Here is a 25,173-nt window from a genome sequence, read left to right as displayed (position 1 = left end):
AATATACAAGGGGAGGAGGTTGAGGATGGGACCTGGGGAATTGCTTGTCTATATGATATTTAGACATCATGGATGGGATTGTGACAAGACCAGAGGGAATAATGCATCTCACTGCTGTGTTTTGCCATTTCTACAAATGACAGAATAGAGGAGCTATTATTAGAGGTCACAATAAAATGACTCAGGGGGCTGCATCATGTGGGAAGCCTGTTTTCTATTGACCTCTTTTTACAGGCAACTACATAGGGCCAGTCTACCCTGTAATGATGTATTTCCAATTAGGGGGAACTTGCAACCTTGGGGGTACTTCTGCAGTTACCACAGGGCATGTGGAAAGATTGTGGAGTAGATCAGCCAACTCAAACAAGACTAAGAGTCTACAGCTATGATAGCGTCTCTGTCAGGCTGTACATGGGCACAGCTTTGAGCTAATAATGCTAACATGCTGATGTTTAGTATTTGGTATAATGTTTACCATGTTCGCCATGTTGGTTTAGTGTGTTAGCATGCTAACATTTGCATATTAGGCATTAGCATTGACATTTGCTGAAGGGAATGTTAGTTTTGCAGACTTTGGTCTAAAACAACAAATTGAAATTTTGGCGCTTGATGAAATTTCACCAAATTAAAGATCCCCTCCAGGCATGTATTAAGACATAAAAATACTCTGCCTCGAACAATATTGTGTGTCTGATATGATTTTTCCACAAAAAAGTATAATTACCACTTTAAAATCCATAAAATGAGTTCATGAATATGCAAATATATTTCATTTCAAAAGTTTAACTGCTTGACACAAGATGTCTCCTATTTCACAGCAAAGTCCATTTTCACTATATGTGCACTGAAGGCTGCAAGTTCCACATCACAGCTGTCTAAGTTGAATATTGGTCCAAGATTGGCTTCCATAGGCCCACCCCTTAAATCAGATTTTTACTAAACATAGAGAAACTTTCCACCTTCTGCAGATGAATGTGACAACAGGCTTCTGGTGTCAAACTCTGCACATACATCATTCTGCACAGTAAAGCTCAAACATCCAACTGTAGGAACAAGATGAAAAACTTGTTTTTGAATGGAGGGGGACTAAAATTTGTTAGATTACAAGGTGCCCCTGTTGTCTAGGGGCTAAGATGCCAACCATGAATATCCCTGGTTTAAGTCCGGGGAGGTGCCTTTGTTGAATTTCTTTCCCTCATTTCTTTTCATCTCTCAGCATAAAATTTCCCCCCCCAAAAAAAGAATTATACTTGGATCACCAAAGTTGTCAGAATTTATCTTGAGCACATCAACTAAATTTCATGGTGATTCATCCAATAGTTGTCGAGACAGTTCAATAAACTGTGAATATCTGTAGAAAATTTCATGGCAATCCATCTGATTAATCCCTTGAGCCATGCCACCATGTCAAATAGAAATTATGATTTGGTAAAAAAAAAAAAAAACCATTTGTGTTTAGCAGGAACGTAAACACACAAATACAAGTTGGCATGACGTTAGGCTAAACTTTATTATATTCATCGTCACAATAACCAACAATCTACCAGCTACGATAGGCTGACTGACTGTACAGGACAGGACTCCCACCAACTCCAGTTTTAGGCCTTTATCAGATGGTAGAAAGATGACAGGAAATGAGGGGGAGAGAGCTGCAGCAGAGGTCCCTTAGCCAGGTGTGGGCATGTTGCGGTTCATTGAGAGTGAGTGAAAACTCCTAAGGAAGTGAGCAGAGAAGCCAAAATAGATAGTTAACAGTAATGGACAAATGGTTCAAATGTCAAACCTCTGTCACTCAAAGTAATAACAGTAGCAATGCAAACTTAACCAAACTGGAAAAAAAAGACAAAGCAAACAATATTGTGACAAAATACACTATTAGCTCATAAATAGTGTTTAACCAACAAATTAAAACATTTGTAACATGACAGGTGGTGTCACTGAAGGAGCATCTGAGCTGTGCAGGGGCTGTGGGAGTACACCAGACAAAAAAAACACTGTACTTTATTATCTGAAATGTTACTGGCAGCATTTTAGAATTTGAAAGAACTCCGTCTGGCAGTCACTCTCATAATCTGTAAACAAAAAGTTGAGGAAATTTCAAATTAATAAGAGCAGCACAAGAGTTCAGTTGTTTGACTTTACATTGTTGGTTCTTTCATTTGGTGTGTGCAGTGGAAAATCACAGAGAATGATAAGCATTCAGTTTGTGGGTGTGATTGAGCTGCACTGTTTTTTGTTTAGAGGTATTTGTGGAATCTTCACCAAGTCATAGTGTGTATATATATAGTGTAATGTCTGTGCTGTGTCCTGTTATCTGAATTGACTGTTGTCATTTCTGCCCTCTACATCAATTTATCTAGTGGAATTGCCTGAACTTACGTATGCAACCATGCAACTTTTTGTTTTTTCTCTTACACAAAGGTTCACACTTTCACAATGTCAAGCAAAACCAATTAACACACAACTAGACTACACAAATGACACATTGAGAAAAGAGGATTAAAATGTTCATTGTGTATATAATTGCTCTGCTTTGCCAAATGTCAATGCTCTTCTCAATTCCAACAGACCAAATCTGGAATTGCTTTGCTGTACAATGAGGAGACCAATAATACCTATGATGTCTGCCTGAAACTGACCAAAGAGGTATTAACCATACAGAAGCTGGATGTGGTTTGCACAGGAGGAAGTGAATCCCAAGTAAATGTAAGTGCGCCCGAGGCATCCATTTTAATTCATGCCCAGAATACTGTTTCAATGTTCACAATATCCTTTTGCCAATAAGAAACTCCCACTTTCTAAAGCACAGAACTGTTGTACTCAGAAGACAGGCGACTGGCGGTCTGGGCTTAAGCATCAAAGTAAGCAGATAAGTTTTGATTATGGAGAGACTAAAGTGGAAATGAAAAGGCTTTGGGTTGCAAAGATGACTGTTTGTCTGAGAGAGCGGTTTTGGGGGCAAATTTCACTGCTGAAATTCAACAACATTCATCCTCATCTTTCTCTCCTGCTTTTCAGGGAGGTGCAGAGCACAATGTGCCTGTGGTTATTTCAAAGATTTTTAAAGATCAAGTAGGTAAGAAAGCATTTTATCTCACTACTGTAATGTGGATGTGGAAATGGTTTTCAATACACTGTTAAATGTCATTAATCGAGTTCAATATTGAAATAGTAATGAAAGAATGAGGAAAGTGACACTAAATGTTTTACTATTGACATTTAAATTCTCAATGAAAGCATTTTGAGCATCATTAATTTTCATCATCATCAATTTCCTGTAGAAGTATGGATTAAAATAGGACATGATCAAAGAAAAGGTTGTTAAAGTGTAAAGAAATGGGATAACAGTTTTGGGATTTTTTTTATTTTTTTTTTGATTACTTATATTTGCTTTCTTTCCCAGAGCTAGACGAGAAGATTGATACCACTCTCATGTATGTGTTAAGTACAACACTGGATTTAAGACATGTTTAGCCTAGCTTAGCATAAAGACTAGAACTTCTAGCATGACTCTTAGTTAACTTAAGTTAAAAAATACACCTCTACAACACCTCTAAAGTTGACTTATCTACACAATGTTTCCTGTGTATTTAAACTGCACATGTACAGAAATGTAAAAATGACACTTAGTGATTTTAGTTGTTTGTTTGGGGGTATTCCTTGACGAAAGGCAGTGTATCATCCGCCTAGCATCTGCGGCTATAGCTCTGGTTGCCAGATGCTATCAGAAAACAGGTTTTTGTTTTGGTCTCTGTACAAGCACGATTGTACCAAACCTGGCTATCTTACTGTGATTTCAAGACTTTGGGTTGCTGAACAGTCAATGCACCCGGCTTTTGTTGGCCAAGAAATTGTTAAAGATAACAAACTCCCCATTTAACAACTTTAAGTTCTTACATTTCCTTTAAAGTAAGGGTTAAAAAGATTTGATTGTGGAAATAAGTCTGTTTATAGAGTTTCATTTTGGACCGTGCTAAGCTAACACTTGCCCCCTGTTTCCTGTCTTTATGCTAAGCTAGGTTAAACATGTCCCACTTCCAGCTCCATACTTAAAGGACAGATATGAGAATGGTACAAACTTTCATCTCAAGCTTGAGAAAGAAATAAAAAATCATATTTCCCCAAAATGTTTAAGTATTCTGTTAAAACTGCTTTATTTGTAGACTTTTTATGTAGACTTACTGGTAGACACTGAATAGAATATGAGTCAACTTATTTTTGCATTCATTGTTAGTTGAGTGTAGAGGATACAGATTATTTCCAGGCAGGATAGGCATTCATAATCAGCGAGGCTGTCTCTAAAAGCTGTGGAAGGGCAAAAACTGTGAAGAAGTAGCCAGACTGAAAGAGTAAATATGACCATGCTGTTTGCTAGATGGAAAAGAAAATACTTTAATCATGTTTATCAGTTAAATTGTAAGAACTGATGACTTCTCAGTATCCTGCTAGGATACATTATCGGAGCGTCATGTCAGTGAACCGTTGCCCTGTAATTTGTCTTTTTGCCCACATCCCTCTTAATACCTTTTTTGCATACTAGAGAATCATGTCTTCATATCCCCGGGGATGTTAAGAGCCCTTTTCACAGAGCTTCACAAATCTTTCCACAACAGAGGTTTCATTGTTTCCCCCCATGCCGCTGCAAATGAGTTTATATCCTGATTAGTTTCAAATTTCATGCTTTTTCTGTGTTCTTTCTCTGAGCTGTAGGATGTTGCCTGAGATTAGTCAGACAGAGACACTGATTGCTATTTCCACCACATTACCATGTATGAAATGAGCAATTATTTTCTAATGTTTTCATTAACCTCTGACACTTGACAATTGACGCCTGCAGCCGATCAGACGGGGAAGCTATTCGTCGGGGATGCTGTGTTGCAGGTTGGTACATCAGTTCATGACTTATTTGCTTCGAGGTTGATTTGGGTCACCGCCAAGAGTGGCAACTTGTTGCATCTTAATTTCAACCCTCTCGCGTTTTGACAGACTTTAATTTCATTGAGAAAATAGAAAGAGAATATTTTTTAACTTTGAACTGCATAATTTTAATCAAATGAGTCTTTTATTATGTCTCTATGTACTTTTGAGGAGATATTATTGTGGTTAAACTTATTATTATTATTATTATTATTATTATTATTATTATTATTATTATTGTTGTTGTTGTTGTTGTTGTTATTGTTATTGAATCATGATTTCAATGTATGTAAACAAATACCTCACTGTCATAGATTCTGTGTTAGGTTAATCATAAAGATACCAATAAATAATGGCTTCTGTTCATTAGAATAATCATCAAAACCCACAAGTGTCTTGTATTTAGTAATGATATTCATTTAATCTTTTAAAAAGTTAATTTGAATCTGTCTGGCAGGAGCGCAGGTTTATTGGATGTGCTCTTTATCTAGAATATCAAGTAGATTCATTGGGCAGCCTAGCAATATTAACATTCATATTGGAAGGTGTTATGAATTATATTATGAAATGAAGTGCTATTTCTTCCATCAGAATATCGCATCTATTTACGTACTTATTTAAGTTACGGCAAGAGAGGCATCAAATAAGCAGAGTTGCTAAATTACACACTTTCTGTATGACATATTTACCTATTTGATTTTCCACTTTCTCTGTTGGTTTCTTCAGGTCAATGGCATAAATGTAGAGCATTGTACTCATGAGGAAGTTGTGAGTATATTTGTAATTTACTGTTGAGAAAAGTCAATACCCTGCTCCATTGCTGTTCCATCCTTCTCCCAGGTTTACACAAAATCCCACTGGTTATTTAAGACGGAGGTGGTCCTCAACAATCTGAGATGTCATCTTGGCAGGAGGCTGTTTTTGAGTTACACTGTGACAAATTGAAAAGGTTGAAAAGGAGTAGAACGGTATCAAAAGCTGCTGAGGAACTGAGGGCGCTAATATTTGAGTTTTATGTGGGCATTTTTTTGTTCAATTTCTCTCTCCAATTTAGCTCCTGTCTTTGTCGAATATTTCTTTTATTCTCTGCCACCACCCCCCCTCCCACACACACACACACACACACTCTTCCCATGCCTGTCATCTCCGTCTCTTCGTGCATCCCCAAACAGCTGTTCACTATATTCACCTCCAGAGCATCAAAACACATAATGAGCAGTTTCTCTTCAGAGCAAAATCTAGAGTTTCTAATGACAGGCTGTTAGTCTCTCGGCACTGACAGATGCTCAGGCTAAAGTAACAAGAGCAACCACGCAATGCTGGAGAGGATAGCGAGGGATCTGGTAGCAGAAGTGACTTATGGGTGTGTAAGAGTGACCTGTCATTTTAGATGTTACACTTAAGTGTCTCATTTTTCTCTGTTTTCGAGGTAGTTCTAGATAGACTGACAGATTTGATATTTCATTCTTTACATCTAAACTTACTTGAACGCCTCTTTGAAACTGACTCGACATCTTGGAGGACATATTTTATATCACGTGACGTAGACATTAGATAATCAGACATTCAGAGTGTAATTACTTTGTAGTGTCAGCTGTCACTTTGCTGCCGCCTGTCATAAGAGAAATGCCGGCATTCAAGCTCTGCCTTTGATTATTTAAGTGAACCCACATCAGTCAGGCTTTAACTTATGATTACATATTCTTCACTCCTCTCTTGTTGCATTTTGTTTGCTCAGGCAGTGTACAGTTTGACATGAATGTGGCTTGTTTCATCTATGTGAGATTAATTTCATCTCGCTGCATCACTTTCAATCTCTCTCTCTCTTGCTATCTCCATCTCTATCTCACTCGCTCCTGTCAGGTTCACCTCTTGCGTACCGCAGGAGATGAGGTCACCATCAGTGTTCGCTACCTGCGAGAAGTTCCATCATTTCTAAAACTGCCTCTAGGTAAGAGTCCTGTGTTTTCATGCTGTGTAAACTCACAATAAACAGCATTTTTATTCAGTCAGTTTAGAAATAAAGGAGTATACCACATTTATGGGATTGTATTTGTGGTCAACTTAACCCTCTAAAGCTGTTCAATAGATGAGCATTTATTTCATAGTTATAAATTGTTGTGCTCAGTGGCCTGAAGCGAACAGTAATGACAGCAACACCTCGAGCTGCAATTCTCTGCTCCTGTACTTACCTTCAGCAGCCACATAGACACTAAAAGCATCCATGTGGAGCAGGTAAAAGGTGAGAAACGAGGTATGTGGGTTAGAAAATGATAGTGAGCAAGAAAATGAGAATTTGAAGCAGGACTGAAGACAAATTGGAATTTTAGAAAGTTTGGCAATTTCATCGAACACTTTTTTTAAATAGCTGACATTACTGTGACTTTCCTTGTTTTTTTCCATATGAAGTAAATGTGATGGGCGATGGCAAACTGTAAAGAGTTATAAGTTACTGCACAATTTGAGGAATATCTGGTTATTTACCTGAAAATAACACATCTTCATGTTGCCAATGGTAATTATGAGTGACAAGCGAATTAGTCTTACTAGTGTTTTTCAACCACATCTCACCGTTTTCTTCAGTGGAACTTTCCTCAACTTGAGTTTGCTCTCAGCATTGTCCTTGGCAACTTAGCAAACTCCATCTGGTGAGGAAGACCATAAGATGTGGTTGAAAGTTCTATACAAAATTAGTAAGTGGACCTACAAAAGTACACTGCTTTAAATAATAATTTGTTTATTATTTAAAGCAGTTCCATGTTCAATTAACTAGATACAATTTCTTAAATTGACATCTTTTTCTTTTTCTTCATTGAAAATGCAGAATATATGAATACGCAAGTATTTTTTGTTTTGAGAAACCGCAACTTGTCATTTTTGTTTTCATGTTAAGCTAATGTCTCCTTCTTTAGCTTCATATTTAATGGTCACATATCTCTTAGCAAGAATACTAAAAATGTACTTCGTAAAATGTTGAACTATTCCTTTAAATGCTGAGCAAATGTGCAGTTAACATCGCCAGCACAAATGTAACAGTGAACGTCATCGTTCAAGTCTGCAGCACATGGGACCTCAGCTCAGGCTTCAGATGTTCACAGTTGCAAAAACATTCAGACTGCTGAACAACCAATAATTGCTGTCTTATGAATTAGTTGTAAGCAAAAAGTGAAAGAGCACCATGTAATACAAATGATTTCAGTCTCCACAAGCAATCATAATGATGATTTTGTACAATTTATCTAAGTATGAAGAGCACACAGATGTAGAAAAATAATTAATACTAATAGACTTGCATGAATATGTGTAGCTCAGTTGATAAACCACTATATTCTTGCAAATTCAAAGCGCTGTGAGAAAATTCCTCATTTCTTCGGGGTAAGTTAACATTCAGAGGAAGGCGTCAGTGCAGAGATGCCCAGGTTTTGCTGTAGGGTGTTTGGCCGGTGAATCGTGTTTTGTTGCCTAAGAATGAAAGGTTCAAGTCGTATTCTCACTAAGCTGTCCTTTGTTTTACTGTGGCACAAATGACAGCAGGAGGGGCCTGGAGCTGTTTGCCACACTTTACCGAGTGTGACTGAATCAGAAAGCAGGTCCTCTTAATGCCAAGCTAATATCATATCAAACAGCTGCATTTGTCTCTTTTGGATGCTGTCCATGATCTCTTCCATGGCTTCAAGGCAGGGCAGCAGAATAAAGTCAATAATAAATATAAAATTTAACACTATGAACTGGGCCACGCTCTCTGAGGTTTATGTGCAACTCTTATGTTCTTTGTTTCTGGTGAAATGAAATAATAGTTGGAAGTTGGACTGAATGTTAAACTGTGATTCTTCTGAAGCTTTTATGTAAAGAACATGAATCGTTCTCCTCTCTTTCTCAGGTTCTCCTGGGCCGTCCACTGATCACAGTCGAGTATCCTCTCCACTCTTTGACAGTGGCTTACATTTAAATGGAAACAACACGGTAAGAGAGATCTATTTGATACTGTATCTTGTATATTAGATTATGTTTATTTATCTTTCCCATTCCCAAATGTATACGTTTTAAATAGCATTTAAGTTGCTTGACACTCTACCAACTCAGTACAACACAGTATTTACAGTATAAATGTCTATCTGATGGCCTTATTCACCAGTTATTACAACCTCTCACGTATTCAATACCAAATTATGTAACACTTAAACATGCTTTGAACCTACAGTTGTTTAAAAGTAGCCCCGTCACATTGTGTAATACCATTGTGAATTGTCAGTGTCAAGAATTAAGTGTGCATACAGTATCATAGAAAACTGTCTAAATATTGATTAAAACTGTCACTTAAGCATTGCAACAGCTGTGGTTACATTTTGAAAAACAACTGCACTAGAATATAAAACTTGACTTATGTTGGGTTCATTGGTGGTGTAGTCCATTAAGACAACACGTTTTCTCTTGCTCAGAGCAAGGAGTGCCTGCAAGTACCACAATGCAATGCACATGAGGCTTTCACCAGTGACCCCTCAAACTAGCGTAGCTTTAGGAGTATTTATTTCTACTAAACTGTTAATTAATGTTTTGTATCATGTCTGTGCAATGGCCATATACACAACAACTGATCAGTGTGGTTTGAAAGGCTCAGGTGAAATGGCCAGCATCTCCATTTGGCTCTTCTCACCAGAAACGGCTAGCAACTGTACACATATGGCTGCACAGTCCTCAGAATTTGTCATTTTAATAGAAAATGTTTGGAAATGGTTAATCTGCATCTGCACCTGGAATGGCATCAGAATCCACATAATAAAAGACAATCATGGAACAAATGTGCCAGATTGTTTTTAATTCTAGGAAGTGCTGTCGTTCATGAGAAAATAATGACTGTGTTCAAATAAGAGACTCTGTGCACCCACACAGGTTTTTCAGTTATTCGGTCTGATTAGACATCTGCTCAGGTGAGGTTGGGCAGGGATTTATGTTAGGTCCTAGACGCCCATGTACTATCAAGAATGGCAAAGATGTACATACAGTATAAGTTGTCCTACCCTAATAGGTGCAACAAAACTAACAGGAGAATCAGGGAGATGTCAATCATACAGAACCTGTAGAGACATTTAATTGGGTTTACAAGAGCACTGGGCAATAGTTTGTAACTTAGTAACGTGTTACAGTAGTATGATTACTTTTTTTTCACTCACAAGTAGTGTAAATGATTATAATTTGAAATTCAGTAATTTAGTTACTTTGACATTTTGGGGAGGTGGTTTGTCTTACCATAGTGTGTTCATTGGACAGACTGGTCCAGGAGGTATTAACGTGGCGCAAGGGCTGGATGTGGGGGGAGGTGGCTAGCCTCTACCAAATGAGCAGAAAAGACCTTTTTCATTTTAACATGTTACAGTAGGAAAATCACAGGTGTAAATAATGAAATGAATGATGGCTGAATTCCATTTATCTGCTTCAGTTTCAGGGTTCTGGTGTTTTGCATGCTGGCTCACTGTCATGGCTTACTGGGACACTTGAATAGAACTGAGCCATTGTTAATGTTATTAATAATACCTGTGCTTTTCCTACTATGACAAGTCAAAATGTCTTCTGTGCCTCCCATATCACTCCATATTTGTCTTATTTAAATGATGTGTCTTGTTAGCTGGCTAGCCAACCACTTGTAAGCCTACATTTAGCAACCTGGCTTTGCTTTCTTGTTTTCTGTTTCTACATGGTTAAATACAGGAGATATAACGTGTGGATGTGAAGGCTTTGGGTTTGTTGGAAGGCACCTTTTATGTAGCTGGGCTGACAAAAAAAGTAATATAACAAGTACCTTTGCTGAGAAATTAGTTATGCAGTTACTTTTTTTAATGAGAAAGGTCATTGTATTATATTGACTCAGTTTCACTTCACATTGGAGGGCAACTGTAGCCAAAATACTTACAATCAACTCTGTTCACAGTTAACCAATACTCTGTTTTTATCATCCCAGCTAGCTCAGCAGGGCTAACCACTAGCCAGTGAGCAGCAGCAGCACTATCAGCTGCAGCCTGAGCCTCTGCCTCTCTTTGTGGACTGTGGCTCATACAAATCCGCTTTGACTTTGACATGTTATTAAATGTGAAGTAATCCATAATGTCCTCTGCGCATATATGCTAGGACGGTGTTTGGCTGTCAAAAATGCATGTTCCAGCCCTGATAGCTGGCTGCTGTGCAGCTGCTCCCCGGGCAGAGGGAAGAGAATTAAACTTATCTCAGCTAAACTCTCCCTGTTGTTCTTCAACCCCTCACTGATGTCAACATACTTTAGGGTCAAAGGGCGATAATAGTAAACTGGGCTGTTGGCTACACTGATACAGAGGATATTGGCAAGTTTTGTGGATGTTGTAGACTATTTAAACAACTATTGTGATTAATACATGGAAACAAGTTTTAAAACCAGCGAATTATTATTTAATTCGTTAATCTATTTCTTTCAAATAAGTTAGGCTTTTACAAGACCAACTTACCAGCTGGGCAATAATTCAATACCATCATTTTTCAACTTTAAGTGAAACTGTATCATGATGATGTTTTTCATGTTTGCTTGTGTGTTGTCTAAATTAATGATTTCATGTTAATTGTAAATAGAAACTAACAAAATGAATCACTAAAGACTTGTTTAACGAAATAAAGAATGGAACATTGCATTTAATCTATTTAATTACTTTGCATATATCATAATATATTGATATTGGAAAAAAATTCTTACTGATATGACATTGATTTGAACCATTTCACCCACTTTTACAAAATCATCACTCATTTTTATGCAATAGATGGCACAGTTATACATTTTTAATCATACATTAACTACAAACTGTGAATTAGCCACATTGATTATTGAATGTTGAATGTGGAGAATCCATCCCCATTCATTAATTTAAATCTCACATGTGAAGCCACATTATTGTGATGTGATCTCTGCACACAGTAGCAATACTGTTGTTGTGTCATCTTATAAGACCACACAACAGTTCAATCAGTTGGTGTGGTTTCTTAGGGAAGAAAGGGTCAAAGGCAAGACCAGACAGCCAGAATCATTTCATTAGGTTGTGTGTTAGCAGTAAAAGCTGCTGAGCCTGTCTCATCGTAGGGTGGGGGTGGTTGTGATTACAGCGTATACTGCAGGGAATGATAGTCGGATGCTGTACCAGTTGTGGATTTTTGCTGATTCCACAGAAGAATGTTTCAGTCTTATTGAAACACAATGTGATACAATCAGTTCACCATCTGTATCAACAGGACTAATCCGGCAATATCTCCCAAAAACATACAGTAAATACTCTTCATTCCTTTGCCCATCCTAGAAGAATGGCTCAGGTACAAATGTTTTGCTTGTGTTGCAGAAAATGGAATGAAGCAAAATGTTTGGAAAGCATACACTGGGCTTAATGTTGCTGTTGAGTCTACGGGCTAAACGGTGCACACTGTGCAAGTAGATGAGTGGAAAAATGTAAATGTTTAATTTTTTCCCCCAAAGCCCCTATTTCACTGTTTTAATGGTAAAGCCTCAGAAAATTGCATATTAATACGGTAATCTATAATGAAAAGAGTAACTCTAAAGACTCTATCTCTAGTTCGTCATTTCACATGCATTATTCAGAGAAAGCATGAAGGACAGCAGGTTGCCACTTTAACCTTTCATAGATAATCTAGATTTAAAGTGTTTTCATTAAAATCCCTAGAAGGAGCTGGAGAAGGGAAAAGCATCTTTGTGCACTGGACCTTTGCATGGTTTCTTTCAGTTCCCAGTTTGTACACATGGTTAATCTGAAGAAAAAAATAGGCCCTGACACATGCCTACCTATGCAAAAACAACTTAGGTATGACTCAGTGTGACATAATAGGTCAGCTGGCTGGAGCCAGATCTTAACATTTAATTCCCTTGTTGAAAACTAGGTGGCTGACAAACACAATTAGCCATGCAGTGTCCTCACCCCAGAAATACAAAATAGCAAAAGCTGGCCTCCAGTAAATTTTTGCACATGTCAAGTGAGATTCTTCTTGCCTTATAAATAAGAACTATGATGTGAGTGGTTGTTTTTCTTCTTAGAATAATTGCTTGTTGTGTTGGTTTTTTTTCAGTGCAGCATAAGATGTGAATTCACTTTAATGTTCAGACTGTAATGATAGGAAGCCTCCAGATAAAGGTTTGCAAGAAACTAGGGCAACCCATAACTTCATTTTCCCCTAAAAAGACAAAAATGACATTGCATGCCATTAAGCAAGTCTGTATCGCATGAAATAGTCTGTAATGTAAAGGACCATTAAACCTGAGGTCGGGTGAGGGTTGAAATGGTATTTGACCTGTTTGTACTACACATCTTTTGCAAATTCTGGATAGTTCAGGAAATAACAGCAAATGTTTTTTTCTGCCTTTGTATCTCACTTTTGAACAAAGCCCATGATTTTTTTTCATCTGAGAAACTTGGTCAAGAGGGTTTTTTGTGAGTCTTACAAATAAGTTGTTGGCACAGATTGGTGCCATTTCCAACTCAAGTTCTGGGCACATTTAATGCTGCACTAATAAAATTTTTATATTAACAATTTATCAATACACTACATATAGTATGAAAGGGGTTACTCATGAGAAAGTGACAAAGCCTACAGAGAATTATCACCCAACTCTAGAGATTCCCTCAGCTTTACAGAGCTTTTTAGCATCTTTCAGCTCATTATTTTGGATAGGACTTTAAAACAACTTTACTGTTTTGTTTCACAGCACAGTATCTACCTGTTTTCAGTAAAAAAAATAAAAATAAAAAAAAGCTCTGATAAACTCACTGTACACTACCTGACTAGCTCCAAACAGCAGATAGAAATCGTTTTCAGCTAGCTAGTGAACATGGTGGAGCATGTGATTGAGACAAAACCAGAGCTAAAAAGAGTGAATATGAGATTTACATTTATCAGGTGGCCAGAAACACAACAAATAAATGCTATATATCTGCTGAATGTGTAAATGTGTAACTATTTGCTAACACATTCACTATTTTAAAATGTTAAGTTGATGACAAAGAGAAAAGCTTTTAGGAGACAAAATGTGTCTTTTGACTTGCTAGAGCTGATTGTTAAACCTCCTGGGTGCTAAACCTTTTATATTACATTCACAAGCTATGTTGCAGGCCAACTGCCATACCCAAGGCTGTGATGTGGATGTTTTTTCTTTTGTTTTTGTTTTTTTTTTTTGCCAACATAACCTTGATGATGTTCCACAACATCCACTTCAAGAAAGGAGCAAAAATTTTCTTTGCATTTCTGGGTCCATTTTGTTGTTTCAAAAGGCCGAATGTTACTACAAATTACATGTTTTCAGCACATGAAATTAGGGTAATGTCTAAAGCATTAGCAATAAATGCTTTTCTGAGTTCTGTGGAATTGGGGTAGGGCTCCTATCTATACTCACCATTTTTCATTAACAATCACACAGGGAGAAATGACAGAGTAAGAGACAGCAATTTCTATACTGACAGCAGACCCAATAAACCCGAATGCAGTGCACCCACAAGGGGCACAGTGAGGTGAGGCTCATGATGCTCCAGTTTTCTTGACAGAAAAGACATTGCTTTCCTGAGGTTCATATCGCTCTCTATACCTGTACATTTAACGGCTGGATGCTACAAGGCCAGCTGAGTACATTGGGAGGTGTTGAAACTATGGAAATGCAGGAACAGAAGTCAAAATAGGGGAGGCAAGTTGAGGGAAAGTACAACAAAAAAGTTAATTGCCTTACCTCTTCACAAAAGAACCCCTTCACTGTGGCATGGCAGCAATGAACCAAACCATTACTCTTGTAATGATAGGTAATTTCACCCAACAAAATATACAGTAGTAACTATGTTTTTCTTACATTTATCATATAGTATATGACCTATAGTATATGATAGGGGTGCGCAAAAAAAAAACGATTCACATAAGAATCGTGATTTTATCTCTGCCGATTAAGAATCGATTCAGAAATTCCAAAAATCGATTCACATTTTTCAGTCTTGCCACAACGCTGTTTTCCATTTTTTCCTGACATGAATTAACTCGCTAAATCCCATAGATGGCGCAATGACGCCACCCCGGTCCATCGGCTATGAAGGCGATCATTTGGACATATTTTGGATTTTCTTATCTCGAAGGGAAGAAGGAGCTTAATGCCATTATCAGGCGCTGCAACGCACTTCCGCAGGTTTGTGCCATTGTGGGCTTATTTATTCGTAACCGATGTGAAACAGTCAGAAAATAACGTTTTATTGATCTGATTCACCAGCTTCCTCACTAATGTTACCAGCTCCTCCTCTTCATTCACTCTTCATTCACTCTCTAGCTCGCTCAACCACTGCTTCTCTCTCGTCTTTTTGAAATGAGTCGGGAAGCCGTCAGCAAAGCCTAACTTTACTTTTCACGTTATCAAACGAAGAGAAATGTCCTCCCCTCTTCCTAGTGATGTTTTTGTCATATGGCAGGTTGTACAGCATTACAGGTTGCGTTTCTCCAAAATTTGATTCTTGTTCAACTTTCTCGCTGCGGCCCCTGCAGCCCCCACCACCACAGCCTGAACGCACAACAGATCTGCTGCCAGCTGGTTATCTGAGGACGGGAATGAGAAAGTTATTTTCTCTCAATGAAAAACGTCTCCTTGAAACTTATGACAAACTGCCAAAAACAAGCCAACGAGATGCAGCAGCGAAACAAGCGTTTAAACAGCTGCTCTGTATTTTGAAACAGTCAATAAAATTCGGTAAATAGCGAAGCTGCCCGATTCATTACTTTATATTCATGTAGTAAATATACAAATATCAATTAGATGGTAATCTGCATGAGAAATTAAGAGAAAGAAACAAAATCGGTTATAATAATCACTCACTAAGAGTGATCGGTTTTCTTGTATGCACTTTGCAGCTAAATGTAGCAGGCAGCTATTGTTTGTTTGATTTTGTTAATTGAAGTAGGAATTTAAGTTAGCCTATTATTTGAGGTTTTACACTCAGCAGTTTATCATTGCAATCATTTTTATTTTTGTATCAAGTATTTGTTTTACCTCTTGTCTCAGGGCTGCCTTGGTTTCCTATTGACTGAGTGGACTAAAGGAAAATAAATCTTACATTTGATTCAGTGTGATTTTTTTTTTTTCCTTTGAGACCTATAAAAGTGTCTACTGCAGTCAAATGGAAAGAGTTACTCAAAACATCAATCTAGAATCAAATCTATGAATGTATTGAATTGAGAATTGATTTTGAATCGCGAATCGTTTTGAATCGTGAATCAATTGTGAATCGAATCATGACCCCAAGACTCGGAATCGAATCATGAGATTTCCCCCTAGTACAGTTTAAAAGGTATAATCATGTTTTTGCTTGAGTTTTTTCTTCTCCAAGCACTCACACAACATGCTTATAATTCACTAAGCTCTGTCTTCAGTATGGACTCTTGACATTGAAATGACTGATATGGTTTTCCTTTTCATTGTACCCTGGGCCATTTACCTTATGGATTCATTTACATGCTTTCAAATAATTATGCTTGCTTCAATTCACCTCTGGAGTATCAGTATCCGTGAAGGAGTGGCTGACTGATCCGAAAAACAACACAGTGGCTTTAGTTCCTATTTTCCAGCTCTTCAGTAGAGGCAGGTGCTTTGTCAGAGTAATCCACTCTGACAGCCTGATAGTTTTCTATTTCCTGCCACCTCACCTACTCACTGCAGAGCTCCACTTGAGAGTCAACTAAAACATTGTGTTCTTGGTTGAGATAAATGGAGAAAAGGATGATCATTTCTGTAGAAATGTAGTAATTACTGGTGTGCAGCTGACAGGGGTCTGCATGCGACATGTTGTAGTTCAGCAATGATGTGCCACTTAATTTGCAAAGGTATGCAGTTTTTCTCTGCTGTTCATTCTTGACTACATTCTACCCAGAGGCTATTTTAATGCTCTGGTAATATGTTCAGCCATTTTGAACTCGAGGAGGGGGGAGGCAGGTGATTTGCTTCTTGTGTGATGAACACGCACCTACCTGTACTGTGTGTATAATGATACTGATTGTTTGGTGTTGTTTGGAGGAGTTTTGGGATTTTGTGCTGACAGATAATCTTTAGCTGCAGGAATGATTCACTGTTTGATGTTGCTAAAGCGTTACTCATTTGATCCCTAAGCTTGTAACTCATTAGATAACGTGTAATGCATCTGTTCTTCATTAAGTGTAGTGTGATTTGCATTTAAATGTGGCGCTCTTCCAGCTATCAAAGCTTTTGTCATATATTGTGCTTCAGGACCTTTAGAATGTATCTTCCTGATGCGCTGCCATCAGTCTCCTTGGGGGCTTCATTAAATCTTTAAATTTGAACGCTTTTAGAGGCATCTGAAAAACTGCAGTTTTGTATTGTCATACCGCAATCACAATTTTGACTTTGATATCAATAATAATATGAAAAATTGAGTTTAGCATCTGTCTTTGTGCACTTTATCTTTATTATTGAGGTCGTAGTGGGTGGTGATGACATACTGGAGTGCATTTTATGTTGAAAAGTGTTCCTAATATTTTGCCCACCTCATGTATGCTAATGGGTGGACAAAATATTAGGAACACCATTCAAAAAGAAAAAGTCCTTTACTGCTATATCTTTGACTGATTTTCAATTAACTTTATTTGAATGTTAATTGTATAATATGAAGTAGAAATACAGATTAACTGATATTTATTATCCAAAAAAACTTGTGGACATGGTGAAGTTCTTTTTTCAGCTTTGAGTTGGTCTTCAGGTCTTTCTCTTAGGCTGCATACACCCCCAACAGCAATAAGGTCGGGCCTGTAAGTAGCCTGACAGGCGAATCCCAGGACAAAATAATCTGAAAAGCCCTCGCTGTACTACTAACTGCTGCCTGTCTAGTATATTGCTATGAGCATGCGGTAATAACTGAAAGCAACTCAGATTAGCACACCAAAATTTTTCTCTTCTTTCATCTGCACTATAGTGGCTGGATAACCAGATGACACTGATCAGAGAGATCTGAGTGGGTGAGACAAAAGAATTTTGAAAAGTGAGGGAGACATGTACCTCCTGTCCCCAGTGCAAATTATACCATTGAGTTTAGCTGACCAGTTTAAGTAACTGCTCATGACAGGTGATAAGATGCTGCAGTGTTTCCAGCAATTTGCTGCAGTCCATTGTCCAGAACCAGACTGCAGACTAGTTGTTCCTTGCAAACCTCTGGAGGACATACTGTAATAGAATTTCAGCTTGCAGAAAACATTTGGTGAAGAAATGAAACTTCTGTGAGAGAGAATTCAATTTTTTGCAACAATATTAAAGTAATATTGACATTTTAGTGATCGTGGCAAGACATTCTCCTTTGTAAATCATGTCTTCACTGGAATCACTTTTATACTCTATTTCAGCTGTATAAAGCCTTTAAGCCATTGTCCAAAAAAAAAAAAACTTTATCACAAAGGAGTTTGAATGTGAGCCAGTGTGTGATATTGTGATATTTTATCCACCCCTTCCTACTCTGAGCAGTAGACTACTAACATGAGGAAAAGAAGTGTTGGCTATAATAGTGACAGTGAATTGCTGTGAAGTGAAATCCTGCTTGTTGCCTTGAGTATTGCTACCAAAAGAAAGTAAACCAGAGCACAGCTTTCAAAAACAAAAGATGATTCCATGCCACATTAACATCTTTATTATTGCTATAAGCCAGATATCTTTAAGCTGCTATTGTAATTTTTTTGAAAAGTTGAAATGCACCTGTGTGTTTTCCACAGTCAGCAGCTCATACTACAGGCTCACAGTTTTCAAAAATCTATCAAAAAGAGCTTATAGAAACAAACAGCTGCTGAGATGAATGTCATCCATCAATGACTTCTTGAAACCACAACACTCACAGTTGAGATCATATCAGAACCAGATTCAATCTGTCATTAATGAAAGTCAAGAGGCATTTTCTGTCTGTTTTTATCCACTCATCATAGATTTTACTCTGGACCCTCTTGTGTGTATAAAGTGGGTAAATACATGCTTTCTACTGGTGAACGTATTTGTACACAATGAAGGCACACATGGTTATGATTTCATATATTGTCAGTATTGTTAGTGTTACTAAATGGCACTGGTTCTAGGTATATTTATTTACCTAGTTTCAAAATATCTATTCATATTCAATATTATTTTGCACTGCATAATTATATTCAATTAAATTGCTGTAGTTCTAGTTATTTTTCTTGTGGACCTGAGAAAGAGAAGCTGTAGTATTGGTGACAGCTACTGTAATAAGGAGCCATTTAAATAAACAAAACAATTTATTCGGTTTCTCTTTGAAACTAAATAACGAATGTTACCTCTTTTTTGGCCTCAGCTTACTCTATGGCCTGATTGGCCTGTCAACTCTTTGCCTAAATGAATCAGGGCTTCAGCTAACAATTATTTTCATTTTCAATTAATCTGCTGATCATTTTTCTGATTAGCAAACAATATCAGAAAAAAACAAAAGAGTTGTCTTTTAAATATTTTTTTTTGTTGGACCAGCAATCCACAAACCCTAGATATTTTCAATTTGTGTCAGCATCTTAAATGTGATATCCACAAGAACCAGCAAATTTTGTCTTTTTTAATCTCATAAATATTTAATCAATTACCAAAGTTGTTGGTGATTAGTTTTGTCAATTTTAAAATTTAATTAGTCAACTAATTACACAACTTTGCTGTGGCTAAACCTTCCTCATTGAGGCCTCTCCCGGTAGAAAGAAGAACTGAGGAGAGTTGAACAATTAAAATGTTGACAACAAAAATGTGCAGTTTCATGCAGCGCTGACTCTGAGGTAAATAACTAAAATCACTGGAGAGAAGCTGCTGTATCTGATCCATCAACGCATGGTCGACATTCTTACATAACACCAGACTGACTGCTGTTGAGTGGGATTAAACCTAAGATCAAAGGACTGGAGACTAGCCCTTTAACTTTCAGTGCAGAAAAAGAACAAAATACTTAAGTACATACATACATTTGATAATTTAAGAGAAAATTACAAGTAGAAAGCAGAGGAAGTCTATGACCTCAGGTGAGACAAGCCTGCAGAGAGCAGACAGTGGGAGCTTGGGACTGTATACAGTAGCAGATTAGGACTAAGGTATTAATGGTGATACAGTAGGTGCTGGTGTTATACGCAGGAATTCTAAGTATCCAAGTGTGTTATTTTGATGTTTACACATATCTGACCAGCCCATGTTGAGAATTCTTTGTGCATGTAAATGGTGTAATTGTTGCATTCAGGCCACATCTCAATGATCAAAGGGACTTGGTGAAAGAAGCAGGAAGCTCATTGCATTGTTCATGTATTCTACGCAGGCTCCATCTCCCCCTTCGCCCTCAGCTAATGAACCAAAGTATGAGAAACGCTGGCTGGATGCTGTCTCCCTGCCCTTGTTGATGGCCAGAGTCTCCAGATACAAAGCTGGCACAGATAAATTAAGGTAAGGGTAATCCAGCATGATATAATTCACCTCTAAGGTCCACAGTTCACTGAGCACAGTTGTTGGCTTAGCAAGCACTTTTCATTTAGGCGGGAGGATGTTAATGCCAATATCTATGCACAGGCATAAACGGCTTAAAAGGTCACTGCAGCTGTGAGGCTCTGGCTCAGAAGGTGTGACTGAGAACACTGGTCGAACTTGTAAATGCATTTGATTATTATGCCTGTCCTTTTTATATCGATCTTTTTGTCTACAGTTTGTAAACACAATTGTTTTTCTTTAAGCCTTTTTCAATCAGCATTTTTTTATTTCCAAGCATGCGGGACAAAAATAATAAACCCAATAGATGTTGTTTTACAGAAATTTCAGGAAGTGCTATTAACATTTGAGAGGTCACAGCTTACAAATACCAAGCTAATAAACATTCAGTTGTTCAGTCACGCAATTTCCTTTATTTTTCTGGACTGTTTTTCATGTAATGTTTCTCATAAATGCATGATCAGGTTTTGTGTTTTTGATTTGTTTTTGTCATTTTCACACAGTCTGCCATGGGTGGCTTTTTTGAGGCTGATTACAGTCACTAATTAGAATTGTTATCAAAGTCTCACAAGAAGAGATTGTTGACATCTTTACTGTATATAATTAGCAGGTTTATCATGTTTGACACTCGGGTAATCTTTTTTGGTCTTGATCCAACATTCCTGTGACAGTTTGGTTTTTAAATTTACGAATAAAGTTCCAGTTTGGTGTCATGAGTTTAAGTGCTTGTGCATATGCTCTAAATGCCTATGAATGTTTTTTTCTAACAAGGAGCTTAATGAAACATCTAATTTCATGTTTTGTAATTGGTTTTCATTCAAATTGGAAATTATTCTCCTCATTCATTTTACCTTATCATTTCTTGCACTCTTTAGGGCGTGTCTAGCTGCACAACTCGAGAATTGCAGGCAGGTACATAATGATAAACAAATATTGGAGCTCTGCTCTGCACATTTAATTAAAGATTCTTATTAAACTTGTTTATTGGACACCTCTTTGGGTATTATCCCATTTTAAGCTCTGGGCAACTGCCAACGATAAGGAAAGTTGTATAAAATGCTGCACTGCATTGGGGATGTCCTACTGACAGAGAGGTTAAGAGTTGTGGTCAGTTACAGCACAGCAGCTGAACACCTCAGTAGGGGAGATTCTTAAATATAAAGTCTTGAACCTGTTTTATATTTGTGCCAGTTCAAGCCTGCTGAAATGTATTACTGGGGTTACTCTAATACAGTATAATTCCACGCTAGTACTATCTTAGAGAATATAGGTTTCAATGAAATGTAGGATAATTGATATTTTAATTATAATATTAATTATTTTTCTTCATCATTTTTTTCTGGGAACAAGACAAAGTAATCAATTATAATAATAGGTGCATATCTGGTGTGCCGACTTTGTGTGCTGGAGGAGTACGTGTATGGCAGCTCATACAACTGACTTTTAATAATATATACAGTACCAGGCAAAAGTTTGGACACACTTTCTCTCTCAAGTGAATGGGAAAACTTTTGACTGGTACAGCATATTCATATATATCATTTATTTATTTAGCTAATTTTAGAGATTTAAATACAATAAAACAGGTTGTCATGTCAAATTATTTCTGCTTTTGATAATTTAAGAATGAGATTAACTATAAATACATTTAGAAAATAAATATTTTGATTAATAGGCCAACATGGTTATTGTGTATTTAAAAAAATATTTCTAATATGAATGGTTAATATACACTTTCTTGAGTGCAGCAGTGCATTTTGTAATTTTAGAAAACTAAGTATACTAAGTAAGACCCTTAAACCAAATAGTTTCTCTTCTGTGCTCATTCTAATCTTTAACAAAAAGACTGGTTCTTTCTTTTAAAGCAGTTATTCATTCAATAACATGATAACAACATCTATCAACTTAAACAAACAAGGAAAAGCCCAATTCTACAAAGTTAAAAATGCATATAAATGTATAAAATTGCAATACAAAAGGTATAGATACATAACAATCTTGTAGATTGTAAAATAATCCTGAAATTACAAGAAAACATTTGAAGTGAAATATTTATCCATAAGGTAACATAAGTAAATATAGTCACAGTGGTACAGTAGTAGACAAGTATCAGCTGATGTTAAAACTGCTGCTTTGCCTGTAGCACGGTCCACATCACTGACTGAAGACTGTTCAGATACCTCAATATGGAGTTTCTCTACAGAAGTAGAGATGCTCTTTACTTCTAGACTTTATTTTGAAGAAAATGCTTTGACACTGCAAAACAAATTCTGCAAGATGTTTGGTCCAATCAGAAGTTAAATGACTGCTAAGTGCGGGTGAAATATTGAAGAAATGTATTGAGGAGATTCGGAGCTTAGTCAGACTCAACCTAATAAGGAAATGCAGGAATAGCTGAGTTCAGTCAATAAAGATCCCTGGAGGCAGAGAGCAAGTCAATATCAGAGTTTACTCTACAAAACATGGGTGACATATCAGAATACACAAATACGGATCCAATCAATGAGGATGTTAACAGGGGTAAACAGATGTGACTCCTCTTGATATAATTATCTCCACAGGACATGGTCAGACTTAGTGTTTGCTACTTTAGGTAGATCATTTATGATGATTTTTCTTAATCCAGCCCTGTGGCTAAAAGAAAATAGTCTTTTCTCATTAACAAATACAGAAAATGTCACATTAATAACTTCCTTAACTCAACTAGAACATGGCTACACACTATAACAGAGGGTTATGTCTTCATACCCTGAGTGAAAATTAATTTTTATTTCTTATTACTTTTTGTTGATCACAAGGTCATTAAAAATAAATGCAGCATGCTTTTTTAATATTAAATTACAGAATTTATTCAACATTTTGAAACTCCCTATTAAATAGCCATAACATGTCTTGGTTCTTTCTGAGCTCTGATCAGAAGGCAAATATAACCATCACTTAACTATCACAGTGTGGAAATAAACCTCTTCAGCTGTACACAGTCAATGTGTTGACCTAAATGTGAGGTCAAGTGTGTATTCATACCATTAATCACAAATCTGATTTTCATTCAGTTTCTTAATTAGCAAAGCGGCAAATGTCATGACACCTAGTTTATGTTTATTTTTTATTTGCATAAGAAATCAGAGTTGTATAACAGAAATTTATGGAGCCTTGACAAGTATTGTTGTACCTATGGTAATAGTTTACAATTAAATAGAAGTAACACATTAATAAATGATTAACAGTCTAATTTATGACGTATTTTCAACTGCCTTTCATCAGTTTTGTTTCATCTCGTTAGATACACATTGGATGTGTGTAGCAAACTATTTGGAATTCCAAATATGAAGAAGGGCCAACTCGATTATTGCATTTCACATCATTATCTGAAGTCACTATTAGAGAAGAGTTTCCTTCTAAGTTTTGTGGCAGTTTGAGCTGAAGCTGAACCATTGAAATGAATAGGTAATGCTGTCTTAGCTTACATGGGACCTGGATTAGGTCAGAGCAGGTTTGTGTCTATTTTTCATTTCTTTTTTCGTTTGCACATGCCAGAATTCTTGAGTACACATTACGATAGTGTAACTGTCAGATAGGATGATTTTCTGCAAAGCTTTTTTATCCTTGGTCAATAAAGCCAGAGTGTTGGCACATTTACCGGCTGGCTCGTTAAAGACTTAAATTATTCAACGAAACGTAGGGTATTGACATAGTACATACAGGAAGCGCACCTTTACAGCAAGAAATTATTCCATTTTGAATGGTGTTGGGGTTGGCCAGTATTATCACTTTCAGTTCCAAGGTAAAGCATAAGGAGCTGCCATTAGTGTTGATCAGAAGCTGCTGTTTACTCTAATGGCGATGTGGACTCTGCAGGCTGTATTGTTGTTGTGTCTGAAGGTTATCCAGTGTTGCTGTGATTTTTGCTGGAACGTATGCTCCTAATTGGGATGACATACAGTTTTTCCTCAAAGTTTTTCTCCCAATTACCCAATTTAAACTCTGTCCTGGTGGGGAATTGGGGAATTGTTCTTGTGTTCATTTTGAAAAAAAAAAAAAAGAGTAGTCTGAAAACAAGGCCACATGGATAACTGACAGTGAAGAAGTAGAGAGCAGGCCTTGTTTCCTTTCTTTGCACAGATTTTTTTTTTTTTTTGGCAAGACTAAGGTGTTAGACTAGCTCCTCATTCTGACAGTGAGGCATTCTCAGCCTTTTGTTTTAGCTGTCAAAACGGATATATTTGAAAGGAATGAAAACTTGCAAATGAATACAGCTTTGCCTACCACGCTGTGTCACTGGCTGTTTTTTAATTGCAGTAATTTGCAAACAGTATTAGCCATCAGTTATATACAAATTACTTAATTTGTCTTGATTAAAAAAATATGATATTACACTTTGATGATCTAGTCTTACACTTCTATTTCAGCTGTGTGTTATTGGTTTGATCAGTGTCATGGGTTCAAACTTAAACTTTCATCTACAGCATGCATTTCCTGGTAGGAAATCAAAAGCAAACACGTTTCTCGCATTAATTATGCTGAAAACGAAATGCCCCAAAGCTTGCCTTCTTCCCCGCCTCGCTAATCATTAGACATGGCACATTTTCTCTCTCGTTGCCATTCACACTAAAACTAACAGCTGGATTCCTCTCAAAAACACTTTCCCTCATATTTTCTTCATGTATCATTCTGCATGTTGATTGCGTAATATGTCTCTGCTCTGTCTCAATGGATTTATTACTGCCTAGTCAGCGGGCAAGGCACAATAATTTGTG

The 25,173-nt window shown here is 37.1% G+C and overlaps 1 protein-coding gene across 1 annotated transcript in view; it reads left to right on the top strand.

Annotated features, from left to right (window-relative positions):
- The window catches only part of sntg2 (syntrophin, gamma 2), an 86,137-nt gene that overhangs the window by 22,429 nt on the left and 38,535 nt on the right, over positions 1-25,173 (top strand). The window contains exons 2-9 of the mRNA XM_042388240.1: positions 2,569-2,706; positions 2,805-2,861; positions 3,019-3,076; positions 4,838-4,881; positions 5,644-5,685; positions 6,781-6,868; positions 8,798-8,880; positions 20,253-20,377. Of these exons, the coding sequence (XP_042244174.1) occupies positions 2,569-2,706; positions 2,805-2,861; positions 3,019-3,076; positions 4,838-4,881; positions 5,644-5,685; positions 6,781-6,868; positions 8,798-8,880; positions 20,253-20,377 (635 nt within the window). The remainder of the gene's footprint in view (positions 1-2,568; positions 2,707-2,804; positions 2,862-3,018; positions 3,077-4,837; positions 4,882-5,643; positions 5,686-6,780; positions 6,869-8,797; positions 8,881-20,252; positions 20,378-25,173) is intronic.

The sequence above is a fragment of the Thunnus maccoyii genome, chromosome 16, assembly GCF_910596095.1.
Source record: "Thunnus maccoyii chromosome 16, fThuMac1.1, whole genome shotgun sequence".
Taxonomy (NCBI): domain Eukaryota; kingdom Metazoa; phylum Chordata; class Actinopteri; order Scombriformes; family Scombridae; genus Thunnus; species Thunnus maccoyii.
This window is presented reverse-complemented; position numbering and strand designations above follow the sequence as displayed.